The 14931-nt window shown below is 41.1% G+C and overlaps 1 protein-coding gene across 1 annotated transcript in view; it reads left to right on the forward strand.

Moving 5' to 3' along the window:
* The first annotated feature begins 13123 nt into the window (after nucleotides 1-13123).
* The window catches only part of LOC143301278 (uncharacterized), an 86508-nt gene continuing 84700 nt past the window's right edge, over nucleotides 13124-14931 (forward strand). Inside the window, exon 1 of the mRNA XM_076615455.1 lies at nucleotides 13124-13296. Within this exon, the coding sequence (XP_076471570.1) occupies nucleotides 13284-13296 (13 nt within the window). The 5' untranslated portion in view covers nucleotides 13124-13283. The remainder of the gene's footprint in view (nucleotides 13297-14931) is intronic.

The raw sequence follows: 14931 nt of genomic DNA on the forward strand, positions 1-14931 counted from the left end.
ATTTCCATTTAGCCTAACCTCTTTGCTGTGGAGACACTTCCCTTAGACTGAAGAACGACATGGAACCTCACTCTGTGAAGTGAGTCCCAATTTACTGGTCCCTGTGAAGCTTGGACAATTGCGGTGCTCAAAATGAGCCAGGACAGAATGGAACATTTTAAATGTATTTTGGCACTGTATCTGTTATGCATATGTGTGTATGTGTGAATGTGTGTCTGCATTTTTTACATTTATTTGCTTATTTATAATCATTGTTGTCTTTTTTATTTATTTTATTTTATTTTATTTATGTATTTATTTATTTTTATTTTTTTGTGTACGCTTATAGTTGACTTCATCATTTTTTTGCGCCTTATAAATATTATTATTATCAGTAATAGTTCTTTCTTATGTATTTATCTATTATTTATTTGTTAACTTATTTCTTTTTATATTATTTTATTTTACTATTTATTTATTCATTTATCGTTATTATCATCATTATCATTATTATTATTTTTTTAATTTAATTTTTTTCCCTCAAGGCCTGACTAAGCGCGTTGGGTTACGCTGCTGGTCAGGCATCTGCTTGGCAGATGTGGTGTAGCGTATATGGATTTGTCCGAACGCAGTGACGCCTCCTAGAGCTACTGAAACTGAAACTGAAACTGAAACTGTGTCTGTCTTGTCTGTATCTGTCTGGTCTCTTCCTGTTGTTGTAGTTGTTGGGGTGGGTTCTATCTTCGATACAGCGATTTCCACGAGAGGGTAAGGAAGAACAAGAGGGGGGAGGAAAAGCGAATGAACACCTCACACAAGGTCGTTTTACAGAGGTTCTATATTCTGACCTCGTCAATGCGTCAATGCGCGACAATGCGCGTCAATGCGCGAACCTCTCATCAGTGTGACAACAGGCCAAATATTGAAACACCAGGACCCGTCCGGTCCAGTCGCTTCTCACGCTCTGGCTTACAGTTGCTGTGACGGGATCAGCTAAGCTATCCAGAACTGCATTCACTGACACTGAGGAACGATGATCACAATAAAATCATATTCATAAGAAACACGCAATTGCTTCCCCTTGCATCACAAGCACCAACACGCAATTGCTTCCCCTAGCATCACAAAGCACCAACACGCAATTGCTTCCCCTAGCATCACAAGCACCAACACGCAATTGCTTCCCCTTGCATCACAAGCACCAACACGCAATTGCTTCCCCTAGCATCACAAAGCAACAACACGCAATTGCTTCCCCTAGCATCACAAGCACCAACACGCAATTGCTTCCCCTAGCATCACAAAGCAACAACACGCAATTGCTTCCCCTAGCATCACAAGCACCAACACGCAATTGCTTCCCCTAGCATCACAAGCACCAACACGCAATTGCTTCCCCTAGCATCACAAGCACCAACACGCAATTGCTTCCCCTAGCATCACAAGCACCAACACGCAATTGCTTCCCCTAGCATCACAAAGCAACAACACGCAATTGCTTCCCCTAGCATCACAAGCACCAACACGCAATTGCTTCCCCTTGCATCACAAGCACCAACACGCAATTGCTTCCCCTAGCATCACAAAGCAACAACACGCGCGCGCAATCTCAACCACACATTCATTCAAAGTGCCACAAAAATAAATGCTATTACACTGTCAACCTCTGTTTTTCGTTCTGCTTGTATTGTGACAGTCTCTCCTCTCCTCTGGATGTCTCTGTCACCGCTCCTTGCATCCTTTACCTCTCTCTCCCCCTACCCTCTTTCTCTTCTCCCCTTTCTCTCTCTCGCTCTCTCTGTCTCTCTCAATCTTTCTCTCCCTTTCTCTCCCACTCTCCAGCTCTCTCTTCATATCTCTCTCTCCCTTTTTCTCTCTCTCTCCTCCTTTCTCTCTCTCTCTCCATATCTCTGTCTCTCACCCACTCTCAATCTCTCTCACTCTTTCTCCCTCTCTCTCTCTTAAGATATACAAACCAACATTCACACACTTGCTGTTGAGTCCAGACATTATCACCCTCTCTTTCTTCTCTCTCTCTCTCTCTCTCTCTCTCTCTCTCTCCCACTCTCCAACTCTCTCTTGAAATGAACTATTAAAACTCCACACACTGTTCTGTTGAGTGCACGCAACATTACCACGACCTCTCTCTCTCTCTCCTCTCTCTCTCCCACTCTCCAACTCTCTCTCTCTCTCTTGAAATGAACTAACAAAACTACAAAACTCCACACACTGTTCTGTTGAGTGCACACAACATTACCACTACCTCTCTCTCTCCAACTCTCCATCTCTCTCTCCCCCTTTCTCTCTCTCTTAAAACAAACAAACAAAACTTCACACAATGTTGCTGTTGAGTGCACACATCATCACCACATCTCTCTCTCTCTCCTCTTTCTCTCCCCATCTCTCTCTCTCCCACTCTCCAACTCTCTCTCTCTCCCCTCTTTCTCTCCCCATCTCTCTCTCCCACTCTCCAACTCTCTTGAAATGAACTAACAAAACTACAAAACTCCACACACTGTTCTGTTGAGTGCACACAACATTACCACGACCTCTCTCTCTCTCTCTCTCCCACTCTCCAACTCTCTCTCTCTCCCACTCTCCATCTCTCTCTCTCTCTCTCTCTCTCTCCCACTCTCCATCTCTCTCTCTCCCTTTCTCTCTCTCTTAAAACAAACAAACAAAACTCCACACACTGTTCTGTTGAGTGCACACATCATCACCACGACAGCTGTCTCTCTCTCTCCATCTCTCTCTCCCACTCTCCATCTCTCTCTCTCTCCCTTCTCTCTCTTCCACCCTCCATATCTCTCTCTCTCCCTTCTCTCTCTCTCACTCTCCATCTCTCTCTTTTTTTCCCTCTCTCCCTTTATCTTTATCTCTCTGTCTCTCTCTCTTAAAATAAACAAACAAAACTTCACACACTGTTGCTGTTGAGTGCACAAATCATCACCACGATCTCTCTCTCTCCTTTTCTCTCTCTCTCTCCCTTTCTCTCTCTCTCTCTCTCTCTTAAAATAAACAAACAAAACTTCACACAATGTTGCTGTTGAGTGCACACATCATCACCACATCTCCCTCTCTCCCCCACTCTCCATCTGTCTCTCTCTCTCTCCCTTCTCTCTCTCTCTCCCCTTCTTTCTCTTACCATCTCTCTCTCTCTCTCTCTCTCCCACTCTCAATCTCTCTCTCTCTCCCTTCTTTCTCTCTCTCTCCCACTCCCCATATATATATATATATATATATATATATATATATATATCCCACTCTCCATCTCTCTCTTTCTCTCTCTCTCCCTTTCTCTCTCTCTCCAATTTCTCTCTCTCTCTCTCCCTTTCTCTCTCTCTCTTAAAACAAACAAACAGAACTTCACACACTGTTGCTTTTGAGTGCACACATCATCACCACGATCTCTCTCTCTCTCTCCTCTCTCTCTCTCTCCCACTCTCCATCTCTCTCTCCATTTCTCTCTCTCTCCTCTCTCTTTCCCCCTATCTCTCTCCCCACTCTCCATCGCTCTCCTCTCTCTCCCCTCCCCTCTCTCTCTCTCCCACTCTCAATCTCTGTTAGCAGACATCAGATTCTGGCGTAAAACATCAACTATCACCTGTCATCTTTGATCTCGTTGGAGAAAAAAAAAATGACACGGGAAATGATAGAAAAGTGTTATTTCCTGAAATCCTTTTACCTTTCAGGGGGAGTGGGTGTGGGTATGGGTGTGTGGGGGTGGGGTTATGTGGGATGGAGGGTTGTGGGAGTGTGTGTGTGTGTGTGTGTGGGGGGGGGGGGGCGCACAGCATTATCGGATGGTTAATATGTGCAGTTTATGATTTTTTTTTTGGGGGGGTGGGGGGGGGGGGGGGGGGGGGGGTTAAACCAGGAATGTTTCCTTCAAAGTCTTGGGTCTCATCCAACCATTTCACTTCATTGTTTTGGTCTTTTTCTCCATATCTTTGAACGTCTACATGACTCTCTGTCTGTCTGTCTGTCTGTCTCTCTGTGTCATATTACACTTTATTTATTTATTTATTATGTATTAAGACATCTTGCTATAGTGCATATTCTTGAAGCTCTATACGCTTTAAAACAGCACCAAAAACAGTCACTCGAACCCCCCCCCCACCCCCACACAAACATATACATATAATTTGAAGCAGATAGATAATTGAAATAGATAAGAGAGAACAATTAAAAGAGGCCATGTCATTGATTAAATCAAGAAATGTATCAGGTTTAAAGGGACAAAAACGAAATGATGATAACAACAAAAATGTAGACAATTGAAACTGAAAGACGCACACAAGCACGTATGAGGATACATACATACGTACATACATACATACAAAATACACAACGCACACACACACACACACACACACACGCTCGTACGCACGCACGTACGCATGCACCGACAAACGAACACATATCTAGACACACTAGAAAGAAGAACCACCGCACATGACACACAGAGATCAAAACTAGAAAGATGAAACAAATGTTCACACACACGCCCGCACGCACGCACGCACGCACGCACGCACACACACACACACACACACACACACACACACACACACACACACAAGCTTTCAAAGCTTTTCTTTTTCTTCAAACATAGTTTTGAATATTTTTGTTATTTATCAATTCAGCAAGTATCAAAATGTAACTTGCGACGAAATTCTGGGGAAAAAAAGAACAACCCTAACCCAAAACGCAATTATCTAGCAAAGATCCTATTACATCAATCATGTGCGCTTCTGGACAATGTTTTATTTATTCATTTATCTATTTATTTGTTTATCTGTATATCTATATTTTTTTCATTTATCTATCCTACTATTATTTACTGATTCATTTATTTATTTATTCATTTATTTACTAATTCATTTATTTATTTGTTTGTTGAATTGTTTATCTATCATTTATTTGTTTATTCAAGATTCAGCGCTATATAATAATAATGATAATAATAATAATAATGATAATAATGATGATAATAATAATAATTATTATTATTATTATCATTGTTATCATTATATTTATATAGCGCTGAACCTTGAATAAACAAATAAATGATAGATAAGCAACTCAATAATAATAATTATTATAATTATCATTAATTCACGAATCCATTCATTAATCCATTTATTTATTCATTTCTTTATTTGTTCCTTTGTAATATTTATTTCCTGTCTGTCTTCATTTCAGTTCCTATCGCTTCTTTCTTTCTTTCCTTCCCTTTTCTCTACCTCTCCCTTTCTCCTTTTTCCCATTCATTTCTCCCTTCCTTTATTCCTTCTTTCCTTCCTTCCGTCCATTCTTTCATCCCACTTACTTTAAAAACTGGAAACTGTGCAAGGGCGATACTTGTAGTGTGTGTTTTTGCGAATGTAGCGCGAAGAAGTAAAAAAAAAAAAGTGTATTGACACACTCAGAGGACCATAGTATCACATATTTGTTCGGCATCACTGAATGTGTGCATATCGTTCCGGACCATCATACTGAGAAAGTACAAGTTGAGGGTGGGAGGGGAGGGGGGGTTCATTTCAGGACCCCCACTCAAAAGACAGTGCATATTTCATTTTGCAACATCACACCAGAACATGTGTCGACGGGCGCAACAGCCGAGTGGTTAAAGCGGTTGGACTTTCAATCTGAGGGGCCCGGGTTCGGTTCTCGCTAACGACGGCGCCTGGTGGGTAAATGGTCGATATTTTTTCGGTTTCCTAGGTCAAAATAATTATGTGCAGACCTGCTAGTGCCTGAACCCCCTTGGTGCGTATATACGCACGCAGAAGATCAAACGGGCGCAACAGCCGAGTGGTTTAAGCGTTGGACTTTCAATCTGAGGGTCCCGGGTTCGAATCACGGTAATGGCGCCTGGTGGGTAAAGGGTGGAGATTTTTCCGATCTCCCAGGTCAACGTATGTGCAGACCTGCCAGTGCCTAAACCCCCTTCGTGTGCATACGCACGCAGAAGATCAAATACGCACGCTAAAGATCCTGTAACCCATGTCAGTGTTCGGTGGGTTATGGAAACATGAAAATACCCAGCATGCATGAACCACGACAGAGTCATCGGCAAGTCGATGTTGGTCGTGTAACGGAAAGAAGAAGAAGAAGAAGAAGAAGAAGAAGAAACATGCACGTTAAAGATCCTGTCATCCATGTCAGTGTTCGGTGGGTTGTGGAGGAGACACGAAAATACCCAGCATGAATCAACCACTACAGAGTCATCGGCAAGTCGAAGTTGGTCGTGTAACGGAAAGAAGAATCGAATTGAATGGAATTGAAGCTTTAATGGGTAAAGAATTAGGCGCAGTAAAGGCCTTTTTACAATTCTGCCCATGTAACAACACAAAACATAGAAATAAAGAAATAAAATGAAATAAAATAAAATAATAAGAACGACGAATAAGAATAGTAACTGGAATAGTCTATTAAAAAGTAACAAAGCAATGAAAAGAACAAGTGGAACATTATCACGTACGTACGTACGTACGTACGTACGTACGTACGTACACACACACACACACACACACACACACACATTATAAAACAAGCAAACAAAGACATTCGTACACATTCACGCCCACACACTCAAATGAACCTTCTCTTCTTCTTCACACTTTGATAATAATAATAATGATAATGATAATGATAAAGGTAATATGGAAGCTTATATATCGCGGTTCCTCGCTTTCAAGAGCAGGCTCACCGCGCTTTACAGTAGGAACAGATATTCAACATTTCAAAGGTATAATGATAAAAAAAAGAGAGATAAACGATCCACACTCACATGTTTGATCTTCTGCGTGCGTATATACACACCAAGGGAGTTCAGGCACTAGCAGGTCTGCACATAATTATGTTGACCTAGGAGACCGAAAAAAATTCTCCACCCTTTACCCACCAGGCGCCGTTACCGAGATATCATGGTACGGTTCTCTCAAGGTACATTTCAGTCTTTCTTTCTTCTTCACTCATGATGTTCCTTGATGTATTGTTTGTATATGCGCAATATGACTGAGCGGGGAAGTGTGATTGAATTATTACTTCATACGCTCGTAGTATATATATTTTTAATTGGTTACTTTTATACGGAGTGGGGTGTTTTAGTTTACTCAAGTACATGAATTTTATGTTATGTGTACAATGTGTAGTTCATCAAAATTGTACTCTCTTGTCCGTTTTATTATCTCTGTTGATACTCTGTGTTGTTTTTAGCTTTTAGGTGGATTTATTAGTGGTGTGTGTGTGTGTGTGTGTGTGTGTGTGTGTGATGTACCTTTTCTGTGCAGTGAATGATATGATATGTGGGTGTGAATCGTTTTTATCTCTCTCTTTTATATATATATATATATTATCATACCTTTGAAATGTTAAATATCTATTCCTACTGTAAAGCGCAGTGAGCCTGCTCTTGAAAGCGGGGAACAGCGCTATGTAAGCCTCCATATTATCTTTAAAATTTTTTTCTTCATTATTATTATTATTATTATTAAAGTATGATGCTTTTGAGCACGAACACACATACGGTGCGTCCACAGACTAGGCTGGTTTAGTCATACGTTTATCACACTCCCCACCCACCCACCCCCACCCCCATCCCCACCCTCCTACACTTAGTTCACGCATTTTAATGGACCATAAAGACATAAACATTTTATTTGCCCCATTGACCCTTGAAGGTCAAACGCAAAGGTCACACTTAGGGGTCACATGGACAGGTCAAGGGAAGAGGTCATGGAAAGAGGTCCAAGGAAAACGTCCTACGAGGAGGTCATTCGGAGAGGTCATCTGCAGAGGTCACACTTAGAATGTCAGTGATGTAATTGATTGAAAAAACCCCAAAAACCCAACAACTCTGGAAGCATGTTTATGTCTTTTAGGATATGCTCCTCCGAGGAACAAAATCCTGATTGGCCACAGACTCTCTCTCTCTCTCTCTCTTTCTCTCTCTCTCTCTCACACACACGTACACACACACTCACTCACTCACCCACTCACACACATACTCCACAACACACACACACACACACACACACACACACACACAGTAACCCGTCAATATTCAAGACACGTTTTTAAAGCAGATCTAAATAGAATGGACACCTTTGGAGATGCTTTTGTTCCATAATGTTTATGTACATTTATTGTATGTAAATCGAATTTGTGTGGGCCTTTGGCTGGCTCAACAGATCAATAATTGATTGCAATATCTCTGTCTCCCTGTCTCTGTCTCTCTGTGTGTGATACACTAAGTTGTGCGCGAACACACCTACAGAGAAAGAGAGAGGGAGACAGAGAGACAGAGACAGAGAGAAACAGAGACAGACAGACAGAGAGAGAGGGGAGGATAGGAGAGAGATACACACACACAAAGACACATACACATGCATACTGACAGAGAGACAGACAGACAGACAGAGAGACAAATGGACCAAGTGACAGAGACAGAGATAGAAAAACCGAGGAACACGTGCACGTGTACGCACACTCAATCACGTAGACCCTTGTCAAAATAACTGTCACCAAACACTCGGCGGTTTCCATTCACCCCCAACCCTACTTCCTCCCCCACCCCACCCCACCACGTCTCCCATACGTATCACATTACAAGATGTTGCCAGAGGGTGTTTAACACGCTTTCTGTCTTCCTACCCCCTCTCCCCCTCTCCCAATCCCAAAGGCATGTTGATAGATCTTAACGTGAACACACGAAAGTGGTGGAAAGACAATCAAAAGCTCAGTTTCATTGAGTGCAAATTTCCCCTTGCTCAGGTTCTCAGGCAAGGAATATCCATTTGTAGCGCAACGCTGGAGTCGCCTTTCGACACTTGTGGCATCGGATTAGCAGTCACGAAAACAGCAACCACTGCACCACCTGACGGAGAAGAAGAAGAAGAAGATGAAGAAGATGAAGATAATAAAGAAGAAGAATAAGATGATGAGGAAGATGAAGAAGAAGAAGAAAAGAAGAAGAAGAAGAAGAAGAAGAAGATAATGAAGACGAAGAAGAAGGAGATGATGAGGAAGATGAAGAAAAAGAAGAAAAGATGAAGAAGAAGAAGAAGAAGAAGAAGAAGAAGAAGAAGAAGAGGTTAATGAAGAAGAAGATAAAGAAGAAGAAAAAGAAGAAGAAGGAGAAGAAGAAGAAGAAGAATATAATGAAGAAGAAGAAGCAGAAGATCAAGAAGATCAAGAAGAAGAAGAAGAAGATAATGAAGAAAAAGAAGAAGGAGAAGAAGAAGAAGAAGAAGAAGAAGAAGAAGAAGAAGATACGCAGGAATAGGATTAAAACGCAACGGCCTCCTGTAACACGACATCGAAAACAAACGAACAAACAAACAAAAATCAGCAGCATAATTCAAGGGATTCTGTAACTAGCAGGAGGACAATCGAAGGAGAATATACTGTAAATGCGTGTCACAAAAAAAAGAAGAAAGAAAAGGAGAGATAGAAAAAGGGAAATACATCAATATATGTATATATATATATATATATATCTATATATTTTTTTTTGGTGGCACGCATTTATAGTATATTCTCCTTCATATATTAACCTGTTGCCAGAGGGTGTTTAACACGCTTTCTTACTCCTCCCCCCCTCCCCCGTACAGATTGTCTTTCTGGTCGTTACGGAATCCCTTGAATGATAATTCATGTGCACCATATGCAAGCCACAAAGTGGGCCCTGAACATGAAACGACGTGGAGAGCAAAATTAGTTTCAGGACTTGTCTCACTCCGTGTCAAATTAATTTCTCAGATGGCGCGATGTTGTTGTTTTGATTTGCTTTTTTTTCTTTTTCTTTTTTTTTTTTTTTTTTTTTTTTGCTTAAAGACCAGGTTGACTTTGTCAATATGCTATGTGTCAGACTACGTCTATATGCTTTGTCCAGAGAATGAATGAAGGAATGAAGGAATGAATAAATGAATGAATCTTTATTTTCCAACGGTGAAGATATTAGCACATTGGCCGACTTAAATATCTGCCGTTGTTCACACACACACACATACACACACACACACACACAAACACGCGGGTTGGGGGTGGGGGGAGTGGAGGGGGGTGGGGGGGGGATTTTAATTGTGTTCGGCTCATCACGAAAAGTTATTGAGGACTGGTGTTATTTTGGTGTCACGGGAATCCTTGAGACAGCCTTTGCGTTTGGAAGCCCTAACTTTCCTTCACATTGTTTTCGTTTCTTGAAAAAAAAAAGAAAAAAAGGAAAGAAAAAAAGAAAGAAAGAAAAAAAACCCCGTCTTTTAAACTTTTCCAAATATTACTTTTTGCTTTTTATTTTCATCTTTAGTTGTTTTTGTTTTCTTTCCAAGTTCATTCATTCCCCCCTTCTTTCCATTCGCCCATGGGTTTTCAAACTAGATTGCAGGTTCTGACTCTTTTCGTTTTAATTCCAGTCAGGAGATGATGAAGGGGTCAACTCAATTTCCGGTTCTGACTTTTTCATTTCCATCGAGTTAGGAGAAGATGAGGAACTGAACGAACGACTGACACGGCAACATTAATTTCCAACGACAGAGAAGGTTTTATCTTCCCGCTTAATTCATGTTCTGCAAGTGGGGGAAAAAATGTCATTGTTTTTTTTTCTGTCGTTTTCATGGAGTCGATGATTATGATACTCGTCAGATATCACGAACGCTTGATGCTGAGGTATTCTAAACAGTGTACACACACACACACACACACACACACACACACACACACACACTGGGAAAGTCAAACACACTTGGAAGCAGACATTGTTAAACATTCAAACACGCACTTACAATAGTAAATCTCCACAGCGCTTTTGTAAAACACGACTTTAACACACGTGCACGCACGCATGCACGCACATGAACACGCACGCACGCACGCACATAAAATCGAAAACTAGTTCTGGATTGAAAAGAAAAAAAAAAGTGGGGGATGAATAGCCCACAATGTTAATCTTGTTTCTATTATATTGTTTCCACGTGGCCAAAGTGACGACCACTGGGAAAAACCCCGTGAACATTCGGGATCAAATAGATTACTTTATGTCCATGTTTTCTCACAATGAAAATGAAGAGAAAACAAATGAGAAAATCGCGCAAAGACTTGCACAAGATCGGGGGACCCGTCCATCTTAGTGTTGTAAGGGATGGGATAACTGAATGATGATATTTATCACTCCATATCGGGGTGTGATGGGGATGAGTCAGTAGATTGTTATTTGTGTTTGCGCGAGCGCGCGTATACACACGCACTAATACTGCCATACAAAGCTTACCAAATGTTACATGAACTGGATAGTAGGGGTAAAATCAACTGGGCATTAAATATGCGCCTCTATCTGTTTAAACATGGTTTTGGACATGTGTGGCTGAATCAAGGTGTAGGCTGTGAAGTAGGTTTTATAAATGCTTTTTGACAACGTCTAATAGATTGCAGGTGGCAGGAATGGAATCAGCACATTTCGACTAGTGAAAGGTTTGAGCTATATAGAACATTTTGTGTCTCGCATATTATGAAACCACATTTGCTTTTGAATCTTGATAAACATATAAAGTATATGGAGTGATGGCCTAGAGGTAACGCGTCCGCCTAGGAAGCGAGAGAATCTGTGCGCGCTGGTTCGAATCACGGCACAGCCCCCGAAATTTTCTCCCCCTCCACTAGACCTTGAGTGGTGGTCTGGACGCTAGTCATTCGGATGAGACGATAAACCGAGGTCCCGTGTGCAGCATGCACTTAGCGCACGTAAAAGAACCCACGGCAACAAAAGGGTTGCTCATGGCAAAATTCTGTAGAAAAATCCACTTCAATAGGAAACACAAATAAAACTGCACACAGGAAAAAATACCAAAAAATGGGTGGCGCTGTAGTATGGCGACGCGCTCTCCTTGGGGAGAGCAGCCCAAATTTCACACAGAGAAATCTGTTGTGATAAAAAGAAATACAAATACAAATATCACAACAGGTTTAGACTGGGTATTTCTGATTTGGCTGTACATAGGTATAGATACAAAAATGTTAAAGAATCTGATTTGATTTGTCCTATGAGTAAACGTTCAAAAGAAGATGAAGTTCATTTTGTTCTTTGTTGTGAAGTATTGAAATAAATCAGAGAAACTTTTAATCGACCCAGATACTATCGACAACCTTGTCTCTTCAAACTGATTCTATTGTTGTCTTGTACTGACCATGATGTTGTGCAAAATTTGTCTGTTTTTCTACAGAGCATTTAGATATAGGGAAATTCTCACTTCATAATGTTCCTGATTAATCTGATATATCTATAGCTGCATTGTTTTGATCCTTATGTCTTAAATGATATGATTATTGTCTGTTCACTTTCCCCTTCATGAGGGGCCTAGGCCTAAAATGAATAAACCATCTGAATCTGAATCTCTCTCTCTTCTGTCTCTCTCTCTCTCTCTCCGTCTCTGTCTCTGTCTGTCTGTCTGTCTCTCTCTTTCTCTGTGAACAGAAGAAATATGGAGAATAGTGAAAAACCACCTCTCTGTCTGTGTGCCTATTTCCTTCTCTCTCTCTCTCTCTTAGGTTATGACAATAAAAATGTCAAAGCGTCAAAGCGTCTCTCTCTCTCTTCCTGTCTCTCTTTCTTTTTCTGTCTCTCTCTGTCTGTGAACAGAAGAAATATGGAGAATAGTGAAAAACCACATTCATCTGCTGGAAGGATTGACACAGAGAGAGAGAGAGAGAGAGAGAGAGAGAGAGAGAGAGAGATCCTGGGACGGAGAGAAAACCTGTTGAGAGAGGAGGTTTTGGGTGGGGGAGGATCAGGTGGGTGATCCAGACAGTTGATGGGGCGGGTTCGCAGATGGTGGTGGTGGAGGGTATGTGCATGTGTCTGTCAATACGTGCGCGCATATTAAGTGTGTGCGCACAAGCTCGCGTTCAACCTTACGTGCACACGCACACACTCGCGCGCGTGTGTGTGCGTATCATCATACATGCACGCGTGAATGCCCGAGACAACGATGTGTGTGTGTGTGTGTGTGTGTGTGTGTGTGTGGGAACGAGAGACTAACTGAGCGCGACTGACTGTTGGACTCCATCCCTCCCCACCCACACGCCGCCTGATGGACGAATAAAGAGAGATTTCACACTGGACACGATCCTCAGTCGGTGGGAAGCCAGCTAGCTAGAGCTTCACAGGCAGGGTTGGTTCAGCTCGGCAGGCACGACAGCAGTCAGTCAGTCAGACAGACAGACACGGACCTCTGGGCTTTACGGAGACAGCGTTGAGATTTTGTTCCATCTCCGTCTCCTGTTTTTTGGCTTTGAGGTGTGCAATGAACAGCAGAAGTGAGTTGATATTTATTTGTTTTTATTTCTTTTTAGATATATATATAGATAGATAGATAGATAGATAGACAGATTGACAGAGAGACACAGACAGACAGACAGAAAGAGAGAGAGAGAGAGAGAGAGAGAGAGAGAGAGAGAGAGAGAGAGAGAGAGAGGCGGGGATTTCAACAGTGGAGAGTCATTTTTTTCTTCTTAATTTTACTCAATGTAAATGGAAAATTTTGTCAATGGAGAGAGAGAGAGAGAGAGAGAGAGAGAGAGAGAGAGAGAGAGTTTGTTTTTCTTCTTTTGGAATCTTTTGTTTCTATCATTTATTTTCCCCTGTTCTTTCTTTGTATTTGCTTATTTTCTTACTTTCTTCCTCCCCTTTCTTTTTTCTGTTTTTTTATTCATTTTATTTTTACGTGTTCGTTATTTTCTGAGTTTGTCTTCTTTTTTTTTTTCCTTCTTGTTCCATTCCTTTTTACCTTCATTGCTTTGTTCTCGTCTGTCTCTGTTTCTTTCCTTTTCTTTTCAGTCTGTCTGGGTTTCTCTTCTTTTCTATCCTTCTTTAACTACTTTCATCCTTTCTTCTTGGAGACACAGAAGGCGACAGACTTCGGACCAGATCTTTATTTGAAAATGATCAATCAGGATGATGACGCTGAAGATGCGGACACCTGTTTTGGATTAAGGCAACATGGCAGGGCTGTATACTGTGCTTGTCAGTGTTCACTTTTTTTGTTCAAGTTTTTGTCATGTAGCATTTAATGGACTGCTGTCACAGCAAAAAACAACAACAAACAAACAAAAAGAACAACCAAACCCCCCCCAAAAAAAACCCACAAACAAACAAAAAACAAAACAAAAACAAAAACAAACCACTCAGCAATTTCCACAAAACGGTATCAGAATTTGAAACATTGATACCACCAAATTTTTAATCTTATATGATTCTGTTTGCCAATTTGATATTCAGGGCTTATCAAACCCTCAACCCCCACTCCCAACCCACCCCCCACCCCACACTTAATGTTTTGCCTTTCCATTCCTTGTTTTTCTGTACACAAAATAAGTATACTGGTTTTATTTCCATCCATAGTGTAGTCAGTATGTATTGTTACACACAGAAATCTGTTTCTGCGTTCAATAATTGCCATTGCATGAACAGTTTTTTTTTTCTACTCAAATTTATACAAAAAAGAGATTGAGAAAGTAATTAAGCCACAGGGTGCTATGATGGGGAAAAAATGGGTGTCTAGGCTTTGGAATTTCTCATTTCAAAATGTTTGATGGCAATAAAGGAAACTGCAAAATCAAAGGAAAATAGAAAGGGACAGAAGTTCTCATCCCTGTTCCTATCAATCTGTGTTACTATGTGGCCAAAGTGACATTTATCAGGGGCATTTACGATGGCTGGCAACATTACACAAATCCCTTACAGACCCGAGGTTTGAGAGGATCTACTTAGTGTCCATGTGTCACCAGAACATAACGACCCCATCATTGGGTTTTTTTTTAAATTTGTTCTGTTTTTTGCGGTTTTTTTTTTGTATTCTTAAAACGCCATCATTTGGCTATTGAATTGTATGGAGTGCAGTCTGGCAATAACTGAGCTTCCGGCGACATTACGCTAATCCACTGGGGAGAGAG

This window comes from Babylonia areolata, chromosome 27 (assembly GCF_041734735.1).
Source record: "Babylonia areolata isolate BAREFJ2019XMU chromosome 27, ASM4173473v1, whole genome shotgun sequence".
In the NCBI taxonomy this organism is placed as follows: Eukaryota; Metazoa; Mollusca; class Gastropoda; order Neogastropoda; family Buccinidae; genus Babylonia; species Babylonia areolata.